The sequence below is a fragment of the Lynx rufus genome, unplaced genomic scaffold, assembly GCF_022079265.1.
Source record: "Lynx rufus isolate CCGP_SWC_20201006 ecotype Redwood Valley unplaced genomic scaffold, mLynRuf1.p SCAF_7, whole genome shotgun sequence".
In the NCBI taxonomy this organism is placed as follows: Eukaryota; Metazoa; Chordata; class Mammalia; order Carnivora; family Felidae; genus Lynx; species Lynx rufus.
In genome coordinates this window covers 51,748,657-51,771,250 of record NW_025814889.1, presented here as the reverse complement: position 1 = coordinate 51,771,250, position 22,594 = coordinate 51,748,657, and the positions used below count along the sequence as shown (strand labels likewise).

General features: G+C 35.7%; 1 protein-coding gene across 2 annotated transcripts in view; it reads right to left on the bottom strand.

The window, feature by feature from the left end:
- The window catches only part of PIK3C2G (phosphatidylinositol-4-phosphate 3-kinase catalytic subunit type 2 gamma), a 337,991-nt gene that overhangs the window by 274,492 nt on the left and 40,905 nt on the right, over nucleotides 1-22,594 (bottom strand). For both annotated transcript variants that reach the window (XM_047066883.1, XM_047066884.1), the window contains exons 7-8: nucleotides 14,948-15,011; nucleotides 2,475-2,597 (exon numbers count right to left, since the gene is read on the bottom strand). In XM_047066883.1, the coding sequence (XP_046922839.1) occupies nucleotides 2,475-2,597; nucleotides 14,948-15,011 (187 nt within the window). The remainder of the gene's footprint in view (nucleotides 1-2,474; nucleotides 2,598-14,947; nucleotides 15,012-22,594) is intronic.

Genomic DNA, 22,594 nt, shown 5'->3' with positions numbered 1-22,594 from the left:
CTCATAAGTATATAAGATAGGTGAAATGTGATTATGAGCTTTTCATAAGAATTATAATTGTTCAGTTTTCCTAGGATTCACTTTCTCTTTGAAGGATTCTTTTGGCTTCAGCTGTATTGAAAATTTGACATTTCTGAGAAAATTGCCATTTTTGTTCTTTTAGGGAGTTTTCAAAAATGAATGTTTTAAGATAAAGCTTTTGTATCTTGTAATATTTTTAACGGCATTTGAAGTGCTTTATCCTAAAATGAGATTTTCCTCATTCTTTGATCAGTTATTTGTTTGTATTGATTCACTGAGAGCTGAACATAAACATTGAAGCACAACCAAGTGGTCTTAGCAGATGGAGAGACATGTGTTCACATTCATGCATGTGGTCTCCTCCTCTGGCAAAGGTTCACATTTGTCATGATGCTGGCTATAATCAATAGTCGTGAGAAAATGACCTACGTGGTGCTTGTGTGAATTAAAACCTTCACGTTGGCTATATGGAGAGGAATCTCAAAAAGTACCACCAGCACCATTCCTACTACCTTCAGTAATAATAATGACTTATGCAAGAAACACTATCATTTGGACCTTTATTAACATTATTTGTAACACAGGAACCCTGTAAATTCTGCTGTTTGTTTGTTTGTTTGTTTGTTTATTTATGCAGTGAGGAAAGCTGAAACTCAGAGATATGAATTAATTTTCCAAAGGATATTCAGCTAAAAACTGGTAGATATTGAGTTCAAATCATATTTGCATGACCCTAAGCTCTTTGTATTTTATTGCCAGCTCTAGGTGCTTGTAATGTCTCCCAAATGTGATACTGTAAGAGAAATTAGTTGCTTGTTGAAAGTTAACTCTCACTACCTTGTTATCTCAGAAAGGATATCCTTGAAATGTCCTTCTTAGCATCATATAATTCTTAAGTTTTTGAGTTCATCAAAATATTTATTTTCACAACATACTGATGATAGGCTTTTGGCGACTATGTGGAATTTTCCCACTCTAACACAGAATAGAAAAATATGACCAGATTAAATGTGATCACTTCAAATTTTTTACCTTGTTGTCTTTTCTGAAGACCATGGATATTAATATGTACATACAAAAACAGCTGTGGAGACTATATAGGTACTTCATTTTCTTCTATTGGAAGGTATAAGAGTAGATATTTTCCCATTAAGAAAAATGTAAGGAAATGAACACATATTAATTTCAGACATCGAATTTTGATATTTATTGATTATATTGTTTAAATTTTGACTTCTTCATGCTTTGTAATTTTAGCTTTTAATGAATGTTTATCTGGAAAATCTTTTGATAGGATGATTCCACTGCTCCTGAGTCATCACTGTCCCTATATGTAATGCAAACAAGGTATTCAAATTTCTATATTCATTATTACTCTATAATTACAAAAATAAGTTCTAATTAAAATAAGACATATTTGAAACAATGATGATGATTTATATATATTAATATAATTGTCCACTTTCTAAATCAGTCCTTTTGAAATTTCAAGGTTGGCATATTCAAGATAATATAATCTGTGCTGTTCCTTTCCCTTCAGGTAAAGAATGAATGTAATCACTCTTTCTTATTAAGTTTCACATATATTGAGGAAGAGGCCTAGTTTCAAATCTCTATTTGGCCACTTATTAATCCTCTGTACATGAGCATTCTAAGCATCTGATTTTAATAATAAAATTAACATTAAAACACCAACTTCATGGTGTATTGTTGGAAGGATGAACTGAAATGAAATAAAAGTGAAATGAAATGAAGTAATAAATAAGTGAAACTATTTTATTATTGCAGTGTACTATCAAGTATTAGTTATTATCATCATCCTATCTTTCTGCTTCATCATTTGCTAAACTAATAACAAGATTGAATGGATTATTGTGACCAGATTTCCTAATCTTTTTCTTGGGCAATAATCACACCTGTAATTCTATATTAGATTTCTGAGATTATAAAAAACATATAATACTTATTTTTTTTAACTGGAAAAAATGGTATTAATGCATTATATATAAGCAGTATGCACTGCAAATTTAGCAAAAGATACCACAGAAAACTTGTCTTTCCTATATGTGTGCTTGTCCACATAAGCATGGATACTTACTCCTGAATACACTGGTGCACACGAAAGCCATCAATAGTCTATACAAACACTTGTGAATGTTATATAATTGTTTCCTCTAGGTAGGATAGTAGGATTGATTTGAGTCTCACTTGGAAGATACATTGCAGTTACAAACTTCAAAGGTGTAAGAAATTTCCTTTTAATTTAATTGAATCCTTTTGGTATAATAATCTATTTGGTATAACAGAATCAAGTTTCCATTACCCCCAAATGATTGAAATATTTATGCGCACATACACAGACACACACACACAGTAGGCAAAATTCTTTCACTCTTCTTAATTATTGAACTCAGGTTTAAAATAATTACTGTCTAATAAATGAGTATATTTACCTCTGCATTTCTCTGAAGAGTTAGATTTAGTTCATTTACAGCATCTGTAATTTGTTTGGTCTCCACACACCCCAGAACACTGCATATATTTTTTACTTCTTCAATAATATTATCTACATTTTGCTATGGATGAAAAATAAGAAAATGCAATTTAATTCGGATGCATTTTAAGTCTTTTCCAGATTAAGAAAACACAACTACTCAATTATAGCATGGAAAAGAAAAATTTATGAGTAGTTCATGTGGAAAAAGCCAGTTATTTTATTTATGTGAACTCAATATGATTCTCCAGAACAGCTAAATGACAGTGGGAGGGAATGATACGTTCTTTTGTTTTGTTTTGTCTTCCAGAACAATGCAGAGGAGAAAAATTTGTCATCAATCTTCTCCAATGTTCAAAATAATTTTAAGATATGATTAATATCTAAAGTGCTAGAATGCTGCTCCTTCAGAGTCTATGTTACATCAAATATTTCCTGAGATAAGCTTGGAATATAGCACATAAAATAACAAAGCTGTATTATTGTCACTATTCACTAACTCAGTCACAGAGATAGAAAGAATTTAGCAAACACCTATGTAATGGAACATTCATGACTGCTTGCATACCTGTAATGTGGAAGAATTCTCTACCAACAGGACAGTCTATCAATTTTTGAACAAGTAATTGTTACAAAGATTTTTCTCATATTGAATCAAGATGAATGTCTCTAAGTTTGCAACCATTTATTCCAACTTATCATTCCAGAGGTACTTACAGCAAAGCTAATTACCTTTTCACTTGAACAGCCATCAAATACATGAAAATGATTATCATGTTTCCCTTTTCTTTTCTTCTTTTTTTTCAGGCTAAAATTTTCTAGTAACATCAACTACCTTTACTTTATGTACATTAAACTATAGTCTTATTATGGCTTAGGTCTCAGTACTTTGTGTACTCCATTTGTGATCCAAACTCCCTTTTCCATCTAAATATTAGATGTTCTGAAATGTTAACATAACAAGCTTTCCATTTTTCCTTCTTATATATTTTCTTAGGACAATCATATCCAGATCTTGGCCAGGTGTCACCTCTATGAAAAAATAAGCTCAAATCTAGCCTTAATGTCTCCTGAAATCCAGTGCAAATACATGCTTCATATCTGAAGAATCTCTCATATGATGGATCAGCCATCATAGGATTTGTAAATTTTAAGCTGATTATTCCCCTTTTACCAGCACGTATTTATGTGTGTGTATATATTAGAGGAAACTCCATGGTTTTGGAGTTTAGAAAAGTGTTCCCTTATAGTGGTTTTGCATTTGCTTCTGCCTGTGTCCAAAATAGTCACTATATTCTGGCACAATTTTTTGGCATAAATTCTTACTATCGTATAAATTAATACTTCACAGCTACCCAGACAATTTTTCAGGTAATCATTTTCCTCACTCAAAGCTCCTGGGCAGAGAGAGCCTTTCTCAAAAGCTCTCTTGGTCTGTAGGCATTGTTTTTCTTCTCTCACTTTTTACAGGTGACAGTCTATCCAATGTCTGGGATTTATTCAGAGATTTCAGCTCCATGTATACCCCTTTCTTTACTTCCCCTTTGAATCAATATTTTGGTATCCTTTGGGTAAACACCTAGTAGTACAATTGCTGGGTTGTAGAGTAGTTCTATTTTTAACTTTTTCAGGCACCTCCAACCATTTTCCATGGTCCTGTACCAGTTTGCATTTCCACCAAGAGTATAAGGGGGTTCCCCTTTCTCCCCATCCTTGCCAACACCCACTGTTCTTGTGTTGTTAATTTCAGCCCTTCTGACAGGTGTGAGGTTGTACCTCATTGTGGTTTTGATTTATATTTCCCTGATGATGAGAAATGTTGAGCATATTTTCATGTGTATATTGGCCATCTGTATGTCTTCTTTGGAAAAATGTCTATTCATATCTTCTGCCCATTTCTTAACTGGATTATTTGCTTTTTGGGGTGCTGAATTCGGTAAGTTCTTTATAGATTTTGGATACTAACCCTTAGCAGATACGTCATTTGCAAATATCTTTCCCCTTTCCATTGGCTGCCTTTTAGTTTTGTTGATTGTTTCCTACACTGTAGAGGTTTTTATCTTGATTAAGTCCCAGTAGTTCATTTTTGCTTTTGCTTCCCTTGCCTCCAGAGACGTGTCTAGTCAGAAGTTTTTCCAGCCGAGATCAAAGAGGATGTTGCCTGTGTTCTCCTCTAGGAGTTTTATGGTTTCCTGTCTTACACGTAGGCATTTCATCAATTTCGAATTTATTTTCGTGTATGGTGTAAGAAAGTGGTCCAGATTCATCATTCTGCATGTTGCTGTTCAGTTTTTCCAACACCATTTGTTGAAGAGACTGCCTTTTTCCATTGGACATTTTTTCCTCCTGTGTCAAAGATTAATTGACCATACATTTGTGGGGCCATTTGAGGGTTCTGTATTATGTCCCACTGATCTTTGTGTCTGTTTTTTGTGCCATGTTTTTTTGTGCCAATACCAACTGTACTGTTTTGATGATTACAGCTTTGTAATACAGAGTGAAGTCTGGAATCATGATGCCTCCAGTTTTGGTTTTCTTTTTCAACACTACTTTGTCTTTTGGGGTTCCATACAAATTTTAGGATTGTTTGTTCTATTTTTTTTTTTTTTTGCAAAAATGCTGGTAGTATTTGGATAGGGATTGCATTAAATATCTAGATTGCTTTGGGTAATAAAATTATTTTAACAATATTTGTTCTTCCAATCCATGAGCATGGAATGTTTTTCTATTTCTGTGTGTCATCTTCAATATCTTTCATCAGTGTTTTATAGTTTACGGAGTACAGATCATTTACCTTTTTGGTTAGGTTTATTCCTAGATATCTTATGGTTTTTGGTGCAGTTGTAAATAGGATTGATTCCTTGATTTCTACTTCTGCTTCTTCATTATTGGTATGTAGAAATGGAACAGATTTCTGTGCATTGAGTTTGTATCTTGTGACTATGCTGAATTAGTTTATCAATTCTAGCAATTTTTTTTGGTGGAGTCTTTCAGATTTTCTACCTGGAGTATCATGTCTTCTGAAAATAGTGAAAAGTTTAACTTCTTTCTTGCCAATTTGGATGCCTTTTATGTCATTTTGTTGTCTGATTGCTGAGGCTAGGACTTCCAGTACTATGTTAAGTAACAATGGTGAGAGTGGACATCCCTGTCTTTTTCCTGACTGCAGAGGAAAAGCTCTCAGTTTTTCCCCATTGAGGATGATATTAGCAGTGGATCTTCATATATGGTTTTATGATGTTGAGGTAAGTTCCCTCTATCTCTACTTTGTTAAGGTTTTTTTTTTCTTTCAAGGATGGATGCTGTATTTTGTCAAATGCTTTTTTTGCATCTATTGAGAAGATCATATGTTTCTCATTCTGTCTTTTATTAAGGTGGTGTATCACATTAATTTGTTTGCAAATATTAATGCATGTTTGCAAATATCCATGCAGCCCGGGAATAAATCCAACTTGATTGTGGAAAATAACACTTTTAATGTAATGTTGGATTAGATTTGCTAGTATCTTCTTGGGAATTTTTGCATCCATGTTCGTCAGGGATATTGGCCTGTAATTTTCCATTTTAGTTGGGTCTTTATCTGATTTTTGAATCAAGGTCATACTAGCTTTGTAGAATGAATTTGGAGGTTTTCTTTCCATTTTTACTTTTTTGGAATAGCTTGAAAAGAGCATGTATTTACTCTTCTTTAAATGATTGGTAGAATTCCCCTGTAAAGGCATTTGGCCCTGGACTTTTTTTTTGTTGGGAGATTTTTGATTACTGATTCAATTTCTCTGCTGATTGTGGGTCTGTTCAAATTTTCCATTTCTTCTTGTTTCAGTTTTGGTATTCAGTTTTGTATATTTCTGGGAATTTTTCTGTTTCTTACAGTTTACTCAATTTGTTGGCATATAATTTTTCATAATGTTCTCTTATTATTGTTTGTATTTCTGTGGTGTTGGTTGTGATCTCTTTTCTGTCATTCATGATTTTAATTTTTTGGGTACATTTTCTCTTTGAAAAGTCTGGTTAGGGGTTTATCAATTTTATTAATCCTCTCAAAGAACCATTTCTTAGTTTCCTTGATCTCTTCTACTGGTGTTTGTTTGTTTCTGTATCACTTATTTCTGCTCTAATCTTTATTATTTCCCTTTTTTCTGTTGGCTTTAGGCTTTATTTACTGTTTCTTTTATAGTTCCTTTAGGTGTAATGTTAGGTTTTGTATTTGACACTTTTCTTGCTTCTTGAGGTAGGTCTGTATTGCTATACATTTCCCTGTTACAACGGCCTTTGCAGCATCCCAGAGATTCTGGACTGTCATGTTTTCATTTTCATTTGTTTCCATGTAATTTTTAAGTTCTTAAATTTTCTGGTTGACCTATTCATTCTTTAGTAACATGTTTTTTAACCTCCATGTATTTGTGGTTTTTCCAAATTTTTTCTTGTGGTTGGCTTCAAGTTTCATAGTGTTGTGTTCAGAAAATATGCATGGTATGATCTTAATCTCTTTGTATTTGTTGAGGCCTGATTTGTGACCTAGTATGGGATCTATTCTGGAGAATGTCCTATTCCTATGTGCACTTGAAAAGAATGTGTATTCTGCTGCTTTAGGTTGAAATGTTCTGAATGTATCTGTTAAATCCCATCTGGTCCAGTGTATGAGTCAAAACAATTGTTTCTTTATTGATATTCTGTTTAGATGATATGTCCATTACTGTAAGTGGGGTGTTAAAATCTCCAACTATTGTTGTATTATTATCAATGACTTCCTTTATGTTTGTTATTAATTGATTTATATATTTAGGTGTTTTAATTTGGGGGCATAAATATTTACAAGTGTTATATCTCTTGTTGGATATTCCCCTTTATTATGATATAGTGCTCTTCTTCATCTCTTTTTATAGTCTTTGCTTTAAAATCTAGTTTGTCTGATATAAGTGTTACTACTCCAGCCTTCTTTTAACATGTAAGTATGATAAATGTTTCTTCATGCCCTCACTTTCAATCTATAGGTGTCTTTATGTCTAAGTGAGTCTCTTGTAGGCAGCATATAGATGGGTCTTGGGTTTTTTGTGTGTGTGTGTGTGTTTTTTTTTTAGCCATTTTGATACCCTTTGTCTTTTGATTAGAGCATTTAGTCCATTTACAGTCAGAGTGATTATTGATAGATATGAATTTAGTGCCATTTAGTGTAAAGTGGTTTCTCGAGATTTTCTCTGTTCTTTTCTAGGCTTTATTGTTTTTGATCTTTCTTTCCCACCCAAAGTGTCTCCTTTAAAGATATTTCTTGCAGGGCTGTTTAGTGTTCATGAACTCCTTTAGTTTTTGTTTTTCTGGGAAACTCTTTATCTCTCCTTATATTTTGAATGACAGTCTTGCTGGATGAAACATTTTTGGCTGTATATTTTTTCCATTTAGTATGTTGAATATATCATGCCACTCCTTTCTGGCAAGTTTCTGTGGATAGATCTGCTGTTCACCTGATTTGTCTTCCCTTGTAGGTTAGGGATTTCTTTTCCCTTGCTGCTTTCAGGTGTTTTTCCCTACCTCAGTATTTTGCAAATTTTACTACAAAATGTTTTGGTGTTGGCTGGTTTTGTTGATTTTGATGGGAGTTTTCTGTGCCTCCTGGATTTGGATGTCTGTTTCTTTCCCCAGATTAGGGAAGTTTTCAGCTATAATTTGCTCAAATAAACTTTCTGCCCCTTTTTCCCCCCCTCTGCTTCTGGGACTCCTATGATATGAATGTTATTATGCTTTATGGTGTTACTGAGTTCTCTAAGTCTACATTCATAATCCATAATTTTTCTTAATCTCTTCTTTTCAGATTCATTATTTTCCATAATTTTATCTTCTGTATCACTTATTTGTTCCTCTGCTTCTTCCATCCTTGGAGTCACTAAGCCAGTCGGTTTTGCATCCCAGTTATAGCACTTTTGGTTTTGCATCCCAGTTACAACACTTTTTATTTTGGCTAACTAGTTTTTAGGTCTTTTATCACTGCAGTAAAGGGTCTCTCTGGTTTCTTCTGTTTCTCAAGACCAGCTAGTATTTTATGATTATTGCTTTAAATTCTGGTTCCAACATAATACTTATATCTGTTTTGATTAACTCCCTGGCCATGATATGTTCTTGTTCTTTCTTTTGGGATGAATTCCTCCATCTTGGAATTTTCTCTAGGACTCTATCTTTTGTGTATCAGGAAAACGTGTGCCTGGTCCCGTTTCCACTAGAGCTGAAGCTTTGCAGCACTCTATGATCAGTAGATCTGGTGCATATGGGAGGTTTGTGCTGGTCTTCTGGGGAGGGGCCCCCTGCTGCTCTGGATCTCAATCAGACTTGCCCTAGTAAAAAAGCCACCTGCAGAGTGCCAGGGGGTAGGTCTTGCAGTAACTGGTTCAATCCTCCACTGTGTGTGCCGTACTGCTCCCTAAAGTTTGCTGTACTGATAAGAGGGGTAAACAATGGCATCAGCCCACTCTCTTCCCCAGGGAGGGTATTTCGTGCCCACCGCTGTTGAGGAGGTCTTCACAGAAGGGGGAACAATCTCTCCCCTTGTGACCCAGGCTTGTGTCAGATCCCTGCCTTCACCCTGTCTACGTTTGATCTGTCTGAAGGCCTGTTGGTGCACTGTTCCTCCGTTTTAACTCAGATGAGTGGCTGGGTTTCAAAACTCCAGATTTTAGGGACTTAGTGTGGGGCAGACTTGTGCTGATACCCTAGGGGAGGGTCTCACTCCCTTGTGGCTGATAATGGTTTCTCTCAGAAAAGCAGTTGTACGACTGGCAGGGACTTGGATATTTATGGTAAAGCATAGCAAAACAGCCAGCATCCAGGTTAGCTGCCCTCAGCAGGTGTCTCTGCTTATATGCTAGTGAATGAAGCAGCTCCACGGCACCCACTAGCTCTTTTGTCCCGAGAGGCAATGCTGCCTCTTCCAAATGTACTGCAAGAAGGGGAACTGTCTCTCCCAGAATGATCCAGGAGATCCTCAGAGCATGCTGTCCACTCCTGGGCCTCTGCCCTCATTCTGCACAGGAGACCCCTATGCCTGCCATGCTTGACTCTGGCAATGGCACAGACTTCTAAAACTTCAGACTTTTAGCTCTGCTGCTTGTAAAATCTTGCGATAATCAGTCCCTCTCATTTTCCCAGTCAGCATTGTTTTGGGGAAGTGTTTTTCTTGTGCAATCCCTGCATGCTGCTTTATCTTTCTCTCTCATTCCTTCTCTCCCCTCTCTCCATGATCAGGGCTCCCTTCCCTGCACAGCACCTGTGATTCCATTCTCCCCCAAATCATATCTCCACACCTCCTGCATTCCACAATGTGACCTCCTTTTTCCTTCTAGTTGTACAGTTTGTTCTCTCATTCCTCAGATCAATTTCCTGGGTGTTCAGAATTATTTGATAGTTATCTAGCTGTGTTCAAGAGACATGGCAAGCATAAGGTCCTTCTCCTACTCCACATCTTAACTCTCTCCCCACTTAAGCAAAAATTTAAAAAGTTGAACTATACCACATGGTGAGAAGATGGGGCAATGGGAACTCTCATCTGTTATGAAATATGTGTGACCCTATTAAAAAGTGTCTATGACCCTAGGTATATACCCTAGAGAAATTCTTGATATTAGCTCAGGTGTACATCAGCAGTGGATTACATAAATAAATTGAGGTTCTTTGAGCTAATTGAATACCATACATCAATGAAAACAAAGCAAAACCACATAGAACAAGGTGGATAAATCTGAAAAACAATGAGCAAAAGTTACATGGCTCAAAAAGTACATACAGTTTTATTCTACTTATGGAGACATTAAAAAGGAAAGCTAAAATGTATATTTCTAATGAATGCATAGATATCCTTTGATGGTAATGTGAAAAGGTAAAATGGTGAAAACAAAACCTACAAAATACTTTTCACCAAAGGATACCTCTCATGTAGAGAAAAGAGATATAAAGTGGCACACAGGCAGATCCTACGATACCGGCAATATCTTGTTCCTAAACTTACTGTTTAATAAGAATGCCTGCTCAGGTATTATTCTTTAGTTTGTATATGTATTATTAAATGTTCCTCATGTATTATATAATTCACTGCACACATCCCAAATAAAATGTCAGATCATGTTATTCCTTTGACAAATGCTTTTGATCTCACTTGGAATACAAATTATGTTGGCTAGTGATTATTTTCCTTATTGGAGATCTATTTTCAGTTTTTCATTTTTTGCTTCCTTAAGTCTGAAAATGTCCTATACATAATAGGTTTGACTTTTAGTAGTTTCACTATGCCCTTTATTTCTGCTAGGGTAGTTTCCAATTCTGCAATTGTGTTTTATTTTTCTTGTGACCTGACTTTATCTCCTTCATCTCCTTGACTTCTTCTTTTGTAACCTTTAACCAGGTTCTTGTTACCTATTCATTTTGTCCTATTTTCTTCTTACGATTTTTTGTTCTTTTCTCACTTCTTATATTCTATGTTGAATACAAATCGGTTTTGTGACATTTTTCTTCTTTCTTCTGAATCCTACTCAGTCCTCTACTTTAGCAATAAAAACTTATGATAATCAGCCCCCCCAAAATATATAACTTTAAAAATAATAACTCTAATAGCACTAAACTGACACTTGTACTTATCTTTACCTGAACACGTTTTATCTTCCAGCCACTATATTATATTAAACATATCTCATATGTTTTTTATTAATTTTAAAAATATCATTGTTATATTTTATTAAATTCACTCTAGTGATGAATAATATGAACTCTAAGAAAGTTGAATAAAAACTTTCTTTAGTGTAGGGTTGGCATATACTGCTATCTGACTTTGGAGTCTCTGTACCTAAATTCTGTCCTTACTGCCACTCTGTTTAAATTATGTTTGAGGGGTGCCTGGATGGCTCAGTTGGTTAAACATCTGACTCTTGATTTTCGTTCAGGTCATGATCTCATGGTTCGTGAGTTCGAGCCTCACGTTGGGCTCTGCACTGACAGTGTGGAGCCCGCTTGGGAATCTCTGTCTTCCTCTCTCTGTCCCTCCCCCGTTCATGTACTTGCATTCTCTCTTTTTCCTCTCTCTCTCAAAAATAAATAAGCATTTAAAAAACAAATTATGTTTGAATTTGGCACTTCTAAAAATCCAACAATTTGGATTAGGTCTGCTTGTTACTAAAAGAGCTTCAGTTCTAATAAAGCCAAATACAGAAGATCCTTATGTGCCCCCTTTATTTCTACTTACACGTGGAATTTTTAGCTTCTGTCTAGAAACTGAATACAGTTGGATTTAGGTCTTAGGGAGGGGAAAGTGTGAGATAATTATTATTCTGTGTTACTCATTTAGTTACTTACACCTGAAAAATAGAGGTGCCATTCTGGTTATCTAGTTTGTACACTTTCTGTGTCATGAGCTAGATGGTAAAGTGTTTGGAGGTTTTTAGCTCTTTTTAGACCAAGCAGATGTTTCATGAAGACAAACCATATTTTAAAGCATGAGTAGATTTTTCTCAATCCACATTTATCAGTTTATAATTAGTTCATCAGTTATTAGATTCTAGTATAAGCTTGTCATCAGTAATAAGGATTGCTAACTTTGTTAAAAGGTCCTATTTGGCACTGTAATAAAAATTTTGGAGACAGCGCATTAGAAGCTACTAGGAAGAAGCAACTTTGAATCAGAAGTTGACTCTTGCACCTAGATTGAAATCTTGTTTTACACTGTTTTGCTTTGTATATATACCACTCTATGTACATTATTTATGAATATGCTCTCTTTCCAAGTAGATCATCAGCAACTTCAGAGTATGGTTTTGTTTTCTATTTCTCTGTCTCTCTTTTTTTTTTTTTTTTGAGAGAGAGTGAGAGACAGCAGGGGAGAGGCAGAGAGAGAGGGAGAAAGAATCCCAAGCAGGCTCCATACTGTTGGTGCAGAGCCTGACATGGGGCTTGAACCCACAAACTGTGAAATCATGACCTGAGATGAAATCGAGTCACATGCTTAACCAACTGAGCCACCCAGGCACTCCAGATTTCTATTTCTCTTGATTCTAGTGAATAAATAGTTCACTAATTAACATTAAGTAAGCTAAGTAAGCATTAAGTAATACCTTAGGGGAGAAATTCTTTTTCTTTTATTCTTAACTTCTCTGAAATATTAGAGATGAACACAGAATATAGAATGAATATAGAAAACGTTCCATACCTTTCCGGATATTAGTGGCATAGAAGAGAGGAATAAAATGTCCAAAATAAAAGTTCTATGTAAATTGCTTACAAAATTAGCTACTTAGCAAACATAATAATCAGGGCCCCAAAAGTGAAATAAATAAAATCTAAAATATGTTAAATGACCATGGCTGGGGAAAGAAAATATTTGAAAATTTAAATTACCCATATTATTCAATAATATCTGTGTCATATTTATTCAGCCTGCATGTTTTCTATTTTTTTTAATTGTTTAATAATCCAAGTTTGGGAAATATAAAAAAACATTGTTCATGTTGGCACTATTTTTGACATTGATGAAATATTACTTAATGCAGTTGTCAAATAAATAGAAGTACCGCAGTCTGTCCTCATTTCTCAGATATTTGCTAGTGATGCCTCATAGGAAGAATCACATTTAAAAAGACCATTGTTTTGGAAGGAGTTCATCTGGAAAATCACAGACACTGTGGCCTATTTACAAGATAAGTCAGATGTGGGTGATGATAACTATTTGCCTGTGTTAATGTAAAGACAGTAATTATTTGATGTTTTGCCAACTTTCAAGTCATACTGAAAAAATTTACAATAATCAATGGATTCTTTCAAAGTGGAAATATTGGAGGCTTTGTATAAGAGTTAGAAACTTCTTGGAAATTAAGAACTTTACAGATTCTCAACAATTTGTGTGCATGTGTGTATGTATAAAAAGGCATCTGTGATACATGAGCACTACTGAGACATTTATATAATTACCAGTCATCATAAGTAGGCTATCATAACCTCAAAAGTATATCTATATATAGTCAAGAGACATAAATGATCTAGGAATGAAGTCTTCGTCTGCCTTGTATACCTGGTAAATTTCAAATTCTACACTCAAAAGAATGACTATCACAAAGGTGAAGAATCAAGCTGAAAGAAGTACTAATTATGACACTTTTATGAGACTCAAACCAATCTTCTGTGAGTTTCTTTCACATTTCACATTTTAAACTTATATATTTAAGCCAGACTCAAGAAAGAAAAATGGAATTAGAGTGATAGGATTACATTTTGGGAGGGAATATGAGTTGTGTATTTGTCATCATCATGTCTTTAAATATTTATGTGGAATTCACATGAGTTTGGTATCTATCCAGAAATATTTATTATTTTCAGAATCTTCTGTTAATTAATATTAGGAATAGTTACTTAGGCTCTTTATCTTTTCATATATATCAGGAGTCAATTATTTAATGGAAAAATAAATCCTCACTTGTTTTAAAACACTGTATTTACACAATTTTCTATAATCACAGCATGTTTTATCTGTGGAAGATTTAACCCTTCCCTGGAAGAATAAGCTATAAGATATGGTCTGCCTAATGGTGACCACAACTTTGATGCCCAGTTGGTGACCAAATTTCAGTAATCTTGGGCTAAGTCCATCATATTTCCCTGCCAAGCTAGCTTCTTCTTTCTGCTATTTTAGTAAACTGATGTCTCTATGTAGTCGGTTGGCAGCCAGGAATGTGGAGGTATTCTAGACACCCTCTTCTTTTGTTTTACTCATAGTCTTTCACCAAATCATATACATTGCACATTTTCACATATTATGAATTTGTCCCCTCCTGACCACCACTCTTGTAGAGTTTTTGTCAATACCCTTATCATCTCTTTGGGCTAATGAAGTGCTCCTCTAGTCACCCATCTGTCATTCTATTGCCTTGCATAATGGCTCTATGTCATCAGCTGATAAATTAGAAAATCCTTAAATTGTCCATAAAGTGTCCTTAGGATCCTACATAAGTTGGCCCCTGTTTGCCCCTTTCATCTGGTCTCTTTCCAGTCTCTCAAACTGAACCCTAGTTGTAGCCATTCCAAATTTCATACAGTTTTCTAATCATTCTACGCTTTTCCTAACTGCTTCTCTTTATGTTGTTTTTCACTAAAAGTTATCCCCACTCCCCACCTTCTTTCACCATGTGCCTTAGTTGGCATACTCATTTTTCAACATTCAGATCAAATAGGTAAAATTGATAACTTTCTTTTGTGTCCTGTATAGACATAGGTCTTTCACATTCACAATACCTATGACACTTTATTCATACATATCTATTTACTTGTGTGTTTTGCCACAATAGAATGAAAGCTGCTCAGATATTGACATTCTACTTTATTCATCTTAGTGTCTTCAGAAAATTGCAAAATTTTTTATGGTTAATAAATACTTATTGAATTGATAGATGAAGTAACAAAAGTTAATACCTGGGTTTTCAATAGGCATTTCAGGTGGAAGTCATATTTTTTGATTACTGTTGAGAGGCACTGTCTGGAAAGAAAAAAAATGACTTTTTCTAAAAGTGGGTAAGAAAACTTATATTAACTTTAGCATATTTATCATAAGTTCTGTTTTGTCCATGATTCTATAGCAGACATGGCTTAAAAAGGATTGCTACTGACACGGTTTTAAAAACCATTTCGGAAGGATGTTTATAAACTTTGTGTAACTTGATAGCCTACAGACATATCTGAAAACTTTAGAACTCCAAAGAAATCCATGACAAATTAACCAAACCTCTCAAAGACTGTTCATAATATCAAACTATTCTTACTTCAAAATGTAAGTTATGAAAGGATTTATGAGCAGATAATGACAAATACTAACATCAAGAATTGTTAAATATGCAAACACTTGTAGAGAATTGCTCTCAGAATTAATGACATATATTTATAATAGATAAGGCTGTCTTTGGCATCAAACCTCTGTATCTTTTTGCCCTAAGCTTCCCTTATTTCTCCAACCTTATCTATGTTTAGGTGGAATACATGTGAGATGAGCAGAGGTTCTTCTTACTTCACTAATCAAAATTATTTTCCAAACATCATGACTTTCTCTTCCTATTTCTCTTCCTGAAAACCGCTGAATTGAACAAATCATACAACACAAAAAGTGTTAAAGACACACCAATGTATTTTACAATAACTGCCTTCTCAGCCTTTATTAAATCATCACTTCAGTTGGATTAAATCTGACAGTTCAAAGACAAAACGCATTGACCATGTAAAAAATCAGTGGAGGTATAGGAAAAGAATAGTGAAAGATTTGGCTATTGAAGGGAGGGTTTTTATATAAAATATGACCCCAAAACTTAAAAGACCCTCAAGAATATATACCCTCAGCACCTTGCTGTTAAGCATTATATTTATTTTATAGAAAAAAACCTGGAAACTAATGAAGGTATATGATTTGCCCAACTTCTAAGAGGAAGTTAAGTCAGGGAAGAGTGAAACTGAAAATAGAGCTCCTGCCATCTAGTGTGTGATGTTTTAATGGCACCATAAAGTAGTCTGAGGAGGGAAGGCAGAATAGCATTGTATTACAGAGAGCAGTCTTGGAGGTCTCCAACTTGGAGGTCTCCAAGATGGCAAAGTACGAGATCCCAGTCTCTGTATTCTCACAATTAGACAACTATCTATGAACAAAAACAGCTCTGGGAGAGCTTAGGAATCCTTGCAAGAAACTTTGACAACACTGTAGAACAAGAAACCCTGAGAATAACCACACAAAAATGGGAGGGCACTTTCATTTTGCCTGCATCATCTCATCCTGCAGGCCAGCACTGCTCACTGTCCATAGGGAAATCCCCTTGCTGGGAAAGGGACAGTAGGTGAGCCAGCAGCTTCCCCCAGCCTTTTGGGACACTGCAAGAAGGACCTGCATTGATTTTACCCTACCCAGAGACCAGCAAAGCTGAGATATGTAAAGATGGCCAGGACAAAGGAAGAAAGGGCTGCCAGCATCAGCAGTGTAGGGGGAGTTACTATGGTTCCCAGTGACCTGCACTGCAGAGGGCCCCAGTACCTTTCACCACTGGAGAAATCAACAGCCAACACAGCAGCTGCAGAGCCGCAGGCAGATTTCACTGTTTCCCTCCCCCTATCACACACAGGTATTCATATTCACAAACAGCAGCTGCTTGAGTCCCTCCCAGCTCCCTTTCCTACCCACTGCCACCCTAAGGCTCACTAGCAGCTGGTTCCCAAGGTGTGCACCTGCAAGCCCTTGGCCTGGTTTCTGTACTGGCCTTCACTGCCATGCACATGTTTTAGGGAGACGCTGCAGGCACAGGAATGCACACCAATTGCCAGGACCCCCACAGATGCTTGTGGGCCTGGTTCTGGCCCTGTTTCCTGTGACTGGCCTACACTGTTGGGCTTGCTTGCAACCAGCCACTCCAGCTGTGTACCTGTATCTAACCAGCCTGAATCCCATAATAGCCTTCATTGCTGTGCACATGACCAAGGTGAGACTGCAGCCACAGGAGTGCATACCAACATCCAGGGCCCCACAGTGCCAGTGCACCCTCAGTTAGTCGTAGCCCTTGCTGCCAGCCCTGCCCTCCCCCTTACTATATGTATGTCTGCAACCAGTTCCTGCCACTACACAGGCACTTGCAGCTGACACCCAAATTCTATGTGTGCGTGCCACCAACTCTAGCAACAACCATTGCCTACCCTGGGCCCTAGCTGCTGGACCCAGAAACACCACTGAAGATGCCAACAGCACTTGTTAAAGATGTTGTAGGCCCCAGTGGCCTGAGCTGAGGAGACATCACATTCACCAGACCTGGGTCTTCCACATGACTGTATACTTGGTGCCCTGCACCACTAGACTCACAGCCATAGCATGCTCCAGTGTGCCTCACCTGCAGGTGAAGATCCTGTACTGAGGTCAGCCTATAAAGTCTGGAAGATGTGACTGCTTCTTCCCAGGCCCAGACATCTGGGCAAGGCTCCAGGGATCATAAAGAGTCAGGGAAATATGACACCACCAAAGGAACACAGTCAACTTAAAGCAACTGACCCCAAAGACATGGAGCCACATGAATTGCCTGACAAAAAATTCAAAATAATTATTCTAAAGATGCTCAGAGAAATATAAGAGAACACAGAAAGACAATTTAATGAACTCATCAAAACAATGTAAGAACACAATGAGAAGTCCAATAAAGGTATGGAAAACGTAAAAAAAAAAAGAATAAGAGTTTTGGAGATAAGAAATACAGTGGCCGAACTGAAGAATTCAATATAGAGCTTCAGCAGAAGAAGGGACCAAGCAGAAGAAAAAAATCAGTAAGCTCAAAGACAGATTATTTGAAATTACCTAAGCAGAAGAACAAAAACAAAATTAAAAAAAAGTAAAAAAGGAATTTAAAAAGTCTATGGGATTCATGGGGCCCCATAAAGAAAAACATGTGCATGTCATTGGAGTCCTGAAAGAAGAAGATAAGAGAAAGGAGCTGAAAGCTTAGTTAAATAATGGCTTTTGAACTTCCCAAACCTGGGGAGATATTTGGACATTATGAAGTAATAGGTTACCCTATAATTTCAATCCAAAATGATCTACTCCAAGACACATAACAAAATAAAATGGTCTAAAATCAAATACAAAGGGAAAATTTCAAAAGCAGCAAGAGAGAATAATTTTTCCTCATAAAAGAATCACCATAAAGCTATCAGTGGATTTCTCAGCAGAAATCCAACAAACTAGGAGAGTAGGATGATAAGTGTAAGTTGCTGAAAGAAAAAACAAAACAAAACAAAACAAGAAAGACCCCTGCCAACTAAGAATACTTTACCCAACACAATTGTCCTTCAGAAATGAAGGTGAAATAAAGACTGTCACAAACAAAGGAAAGGAGTTCTTAAGCACAAGGCATGCCTTAGAAAAAATGCTAGTTCCTCAAGCTGAAATGAAAAGATGCTAATTAGTAACAGGAAAACATGAAAATATACAACACACTTTACTGGAAAGATAAGTATATAGTCTAATATAGTAATAATGATGTGTCAATTACTTAACTCTAGTATAGAGATTAAGGAAAAATATTAAAAATAGCTAAAGTTTCATATTGTCAATGGATATATAATACAAAGAGGTATAAATTCTGACATCAAAAGCATAAAATGTTAGGACAGAGTAAAACGTAGAGTTTTTTTGCAAATGAGGTTAAATTGCTATCGGCTTAAAAGACCGTTATAAGATATTTCAAGTAAACCTCAGAGTAACCACAAAACAAAAACCTATCACAGATATGCAAAGGTAAAGAGAAGAAATTAAAGTATACTACTATGGCCAATCATCAATTCAGGAAGAGAGAAAGGAACAGAAAAAGAAAGAAAGAAGAAAGAAAAAAAGAAGAAGACAGAAAGAAAGGCTACAAAACAAAACAATTAACAAGATGGCAATAGTGAGTCATTAACTATCAATTATTATTTTAAATGTAAAGTTTTTCAGTCAAAGGACAGCTAGTAGCTGAATGGATGAAAAAAGACAAATATACTGCCTGCAAGAGATTCCCTTCAGCTTGTAGAGCATACATATATTCATAGTGAAGGGATGGAAAAAGGTACTTCATGTATAATAGAGACCAAAAGATAGTAGAGGTAGCTGTACTTATATTACACAAAGTAGACTTTATTTTTTTTTATATATATGAAATTTATTGACAAATTGGTTTCCATACAACACCCAGTGCTCATCCCAAAAGGTGCCCTCCTCAATACCCATCACCCACCCTCCCCTCCCTCCCACCCCCCCAAGAGCCAAAGCATAAGAGACTGTTAAAATCTGAGAACAAACAAAGTAGACTTTAAAAGCTGTTACAAGAAACAAAGAAGGATCAAAAGAGACTATTATGAACAATTATATGCTAAAAAAAATTGGACAACCTGGAAGAAGTGAACAAATTCCTAAAAAATACGACCTACCAAAACTGAATCAGGAAGAAATAGAAAATCCAAATAGACCAATAATAAGAAGATTAAATCAGTAATTAAAAACCACCCAACAAGGAAAAATTCAGGAGCAGATAGCTTCATGGGTAAATCCTACCAAATATTTAAATAAAAATTAATGCCAGTTCTTGTCAAACTCTTCCAAGAACATGAAGAGGTAGGGACACTCCCAAACTCATTATATGAAGTTAGAATTACCCTGATGCCAAAGCCAGATAAGGACAATACAGAAAAAGAAAACTATGAGCCAATATCCCTGAAGATTATAGATGCAAAAATTCTCAACAAAATACTTGCAAACCAAATTCAACAGCATATTAAAAGTATTATATACCCCATGACCAAGTAAAATTTGTCCCTGGGATGCAAGGATGATTCAACTACACAAATCAATAAATTTAATAAAGCACATAAATAAATCATTGATCATCTCAATAGAAGCAGAAAAAGCATTTGAAAAAATGTAACATCCTCTCATTATGAAAACTTCCAACAAATTGGGTATAGAAGGAACACATCTCAACATAATAAAGTGTACATATGACAACCCACAGCTATCATCATACCCCATGGTGAGAGGTTGAAAGTACTTCCTTTCAGGGGTGGCTGGGTAGCTCAGTTGGTTAAGCATCCAATTTTGGCTCAGGTCATGATCCCACAGTTTGTGAGTTTGAGCCCTGTGTCGGGCTCTGTGCTGACACCTCAGAGCCTGGAGACTGCTTCAGATTCTGTCTCCCTCTCTCTCTCTGCCCCTCCTCCACTCATGCTCTGTCTCTCTCTGTCTCTCAAAAATAAAATAAACATTAAAAAAATTTTAGAAAATACTTCCTCTAAGAGCAGGAACAAGATAAGTGTTCCCACTCTCACTCCACCTATTCAACATAGTACTAGAAGTCTTACAGTAATCAGGCAAGAAAATGAAATAACAGGCATTCAATCTCAAAGGGAGAAGTAAAACTGTGTCTGTTTGATGATGGTACAGTCTTGCATATAGAAAATTCTGAAGATTCCACCAAAATACTGTTAGAACTAATGAATGAATTCTATAAAGTTTCAGGATGCAAGATAAATACATACAAATCAGTTGAGTTTCTATACACTAACAATGAAAGTTTTGAAAAATAAAAAAGTTTTACTTACAATAGCATCAAAACAAAACCAAAACCAAAAAAAAAACCTCAGGAATAAAATTTAACCAAGGAAGTGAAAGAGCTATACCCTGAAAGCTATGAGACATTGATGAAAGAAATCAAAACACATAAATAGAATGGCATCCAAGTTTTTATATCAGAAAAGTTACTATTGTTAAAATGTTCATACTACCCACAGCCATCTATAGATTCTATTTATTTTTTTAAAGTAAGCTCTATACCCAACATGAAGCTTGAACTCACTACCCTGAGATCAAGAGTAGCATGCTCTACCAACTGAGCTAGCCAGACATCCCTATTCAATATAATTTTGTCAAAGCTCCAGTGCTATTCTTCACAGAAATAAGAAAAATAATCCTAAAATTAATATATAACCACAAAATATCCAGCAGAGCCAAAGCAATCCTGAGAAAGAACAAATCTGGAGGCATTACACTTCCTGACTTCAAATTATATCACAAAGATTTGGGAATCAGAAGTATTATGACACTGATATAAAAACAGACACATAGATGAATTGAATAGTCTTGAGAGCCCAGAGACAAACCTACACATATATGGTCAAGTAATATTTGACAAGGAGCCAAGAATAGTAAGTGGGGAAAGGATAGTCTCTTCAATAAATAGTTTGGGATAACTGGATATTCTCATGCAAAAGAATGAAATTGCACTCTATCTTAAACCTAAAACAGCAAAGAATGATTAAATTGAAAAGGCAACCTAGTTTATGGGAGGAAATATTTGCAATCCATATATCTGATAAGGGGTTAATATCCAAAATGTGTAAGGAGCTCATACAACTCAATAGTGAAAAATCAATCCGATTTAAAAAATGGGCAGAGGACTTGAGTAGACATTTGCCTTAAAAATATATACAAATGGCCAACAAGCACATGAATAACAAGTACATAAACAATATCACTAATCATCAGGAAAATGCTACACTTGACTTTAGCTCAAAGGCTGAAAAGAAATGGGGAAATGCAAATCAAAATCACAATTAATATCCCCTCACACCCCTTAGAATGGCTATTATCACAAAGACTCTGGTCAAGGCTATTCAGAAAAGCGAACCCTGGTGTACTGTTGGGAATGTAAATTGGTTCAGCCACTATGGAAAACAGTATGAAGTTTCCTCAAAAAATAAAAAATAGAACTAACATATCATCCAGCATTCCCCACTTCTAGTATTCAAAGGAAATTAAATCACTATCTTGAAGAGACAGCCGCACTCCCAAGTTCATTGCAGCATTATTCACAATAGCCAAGACATAGAAACAACCTAAATGTCCATCAATGGATGAATGGATAACACGTGTACATATACATATACACACACACATATAATGTTATTATATATAAAATGTATATATACACACATATATAATGCTATTATATATGTGAAAAATATATAATATATATCAATACTATAAATACTATATATAAAATAAAAAATATATTTATATAATTTAATGTTGTATACAATATTAATAGTTAAGTGGAATAAGTGCTGAGTGTTAGACATTTGGTTTTAGTCCTGGATATGACATTAATTATCTGTATGATGGTTGACAAACTTTTAAACTTTTCTGTGTTTTAGTTTCCTTACCAGAGGAGAAGCAGCAATGCCCTGGGGTTAAAGGGAAGGGGTGGAGGAATTAGATTTTGAGATTAGTCTGTGCCTGCCAGGGTTCCTCCAGTCTCTGTGGTGGCAGAGCTGTTGTGTTACCCGAATTTAACTCCGTGGACACTTGTATTGCACAATGGTCAAGGTCACCAGACTTCTGTGAGGGGGCTGGCAATGGCAGGGTAAGACAGAAAGAGAAGGAAAACTGTCTTGCTCTCCCCTTCTTCTCACAGCCTCCCCTTGTCTCTCTGTGCCCCAGACAGCATCTACCTACATACAAGTGACATTCCTCCACCAAACCATTTCAGAACAGTCCTTTGTCTCCCAAGGATTTCC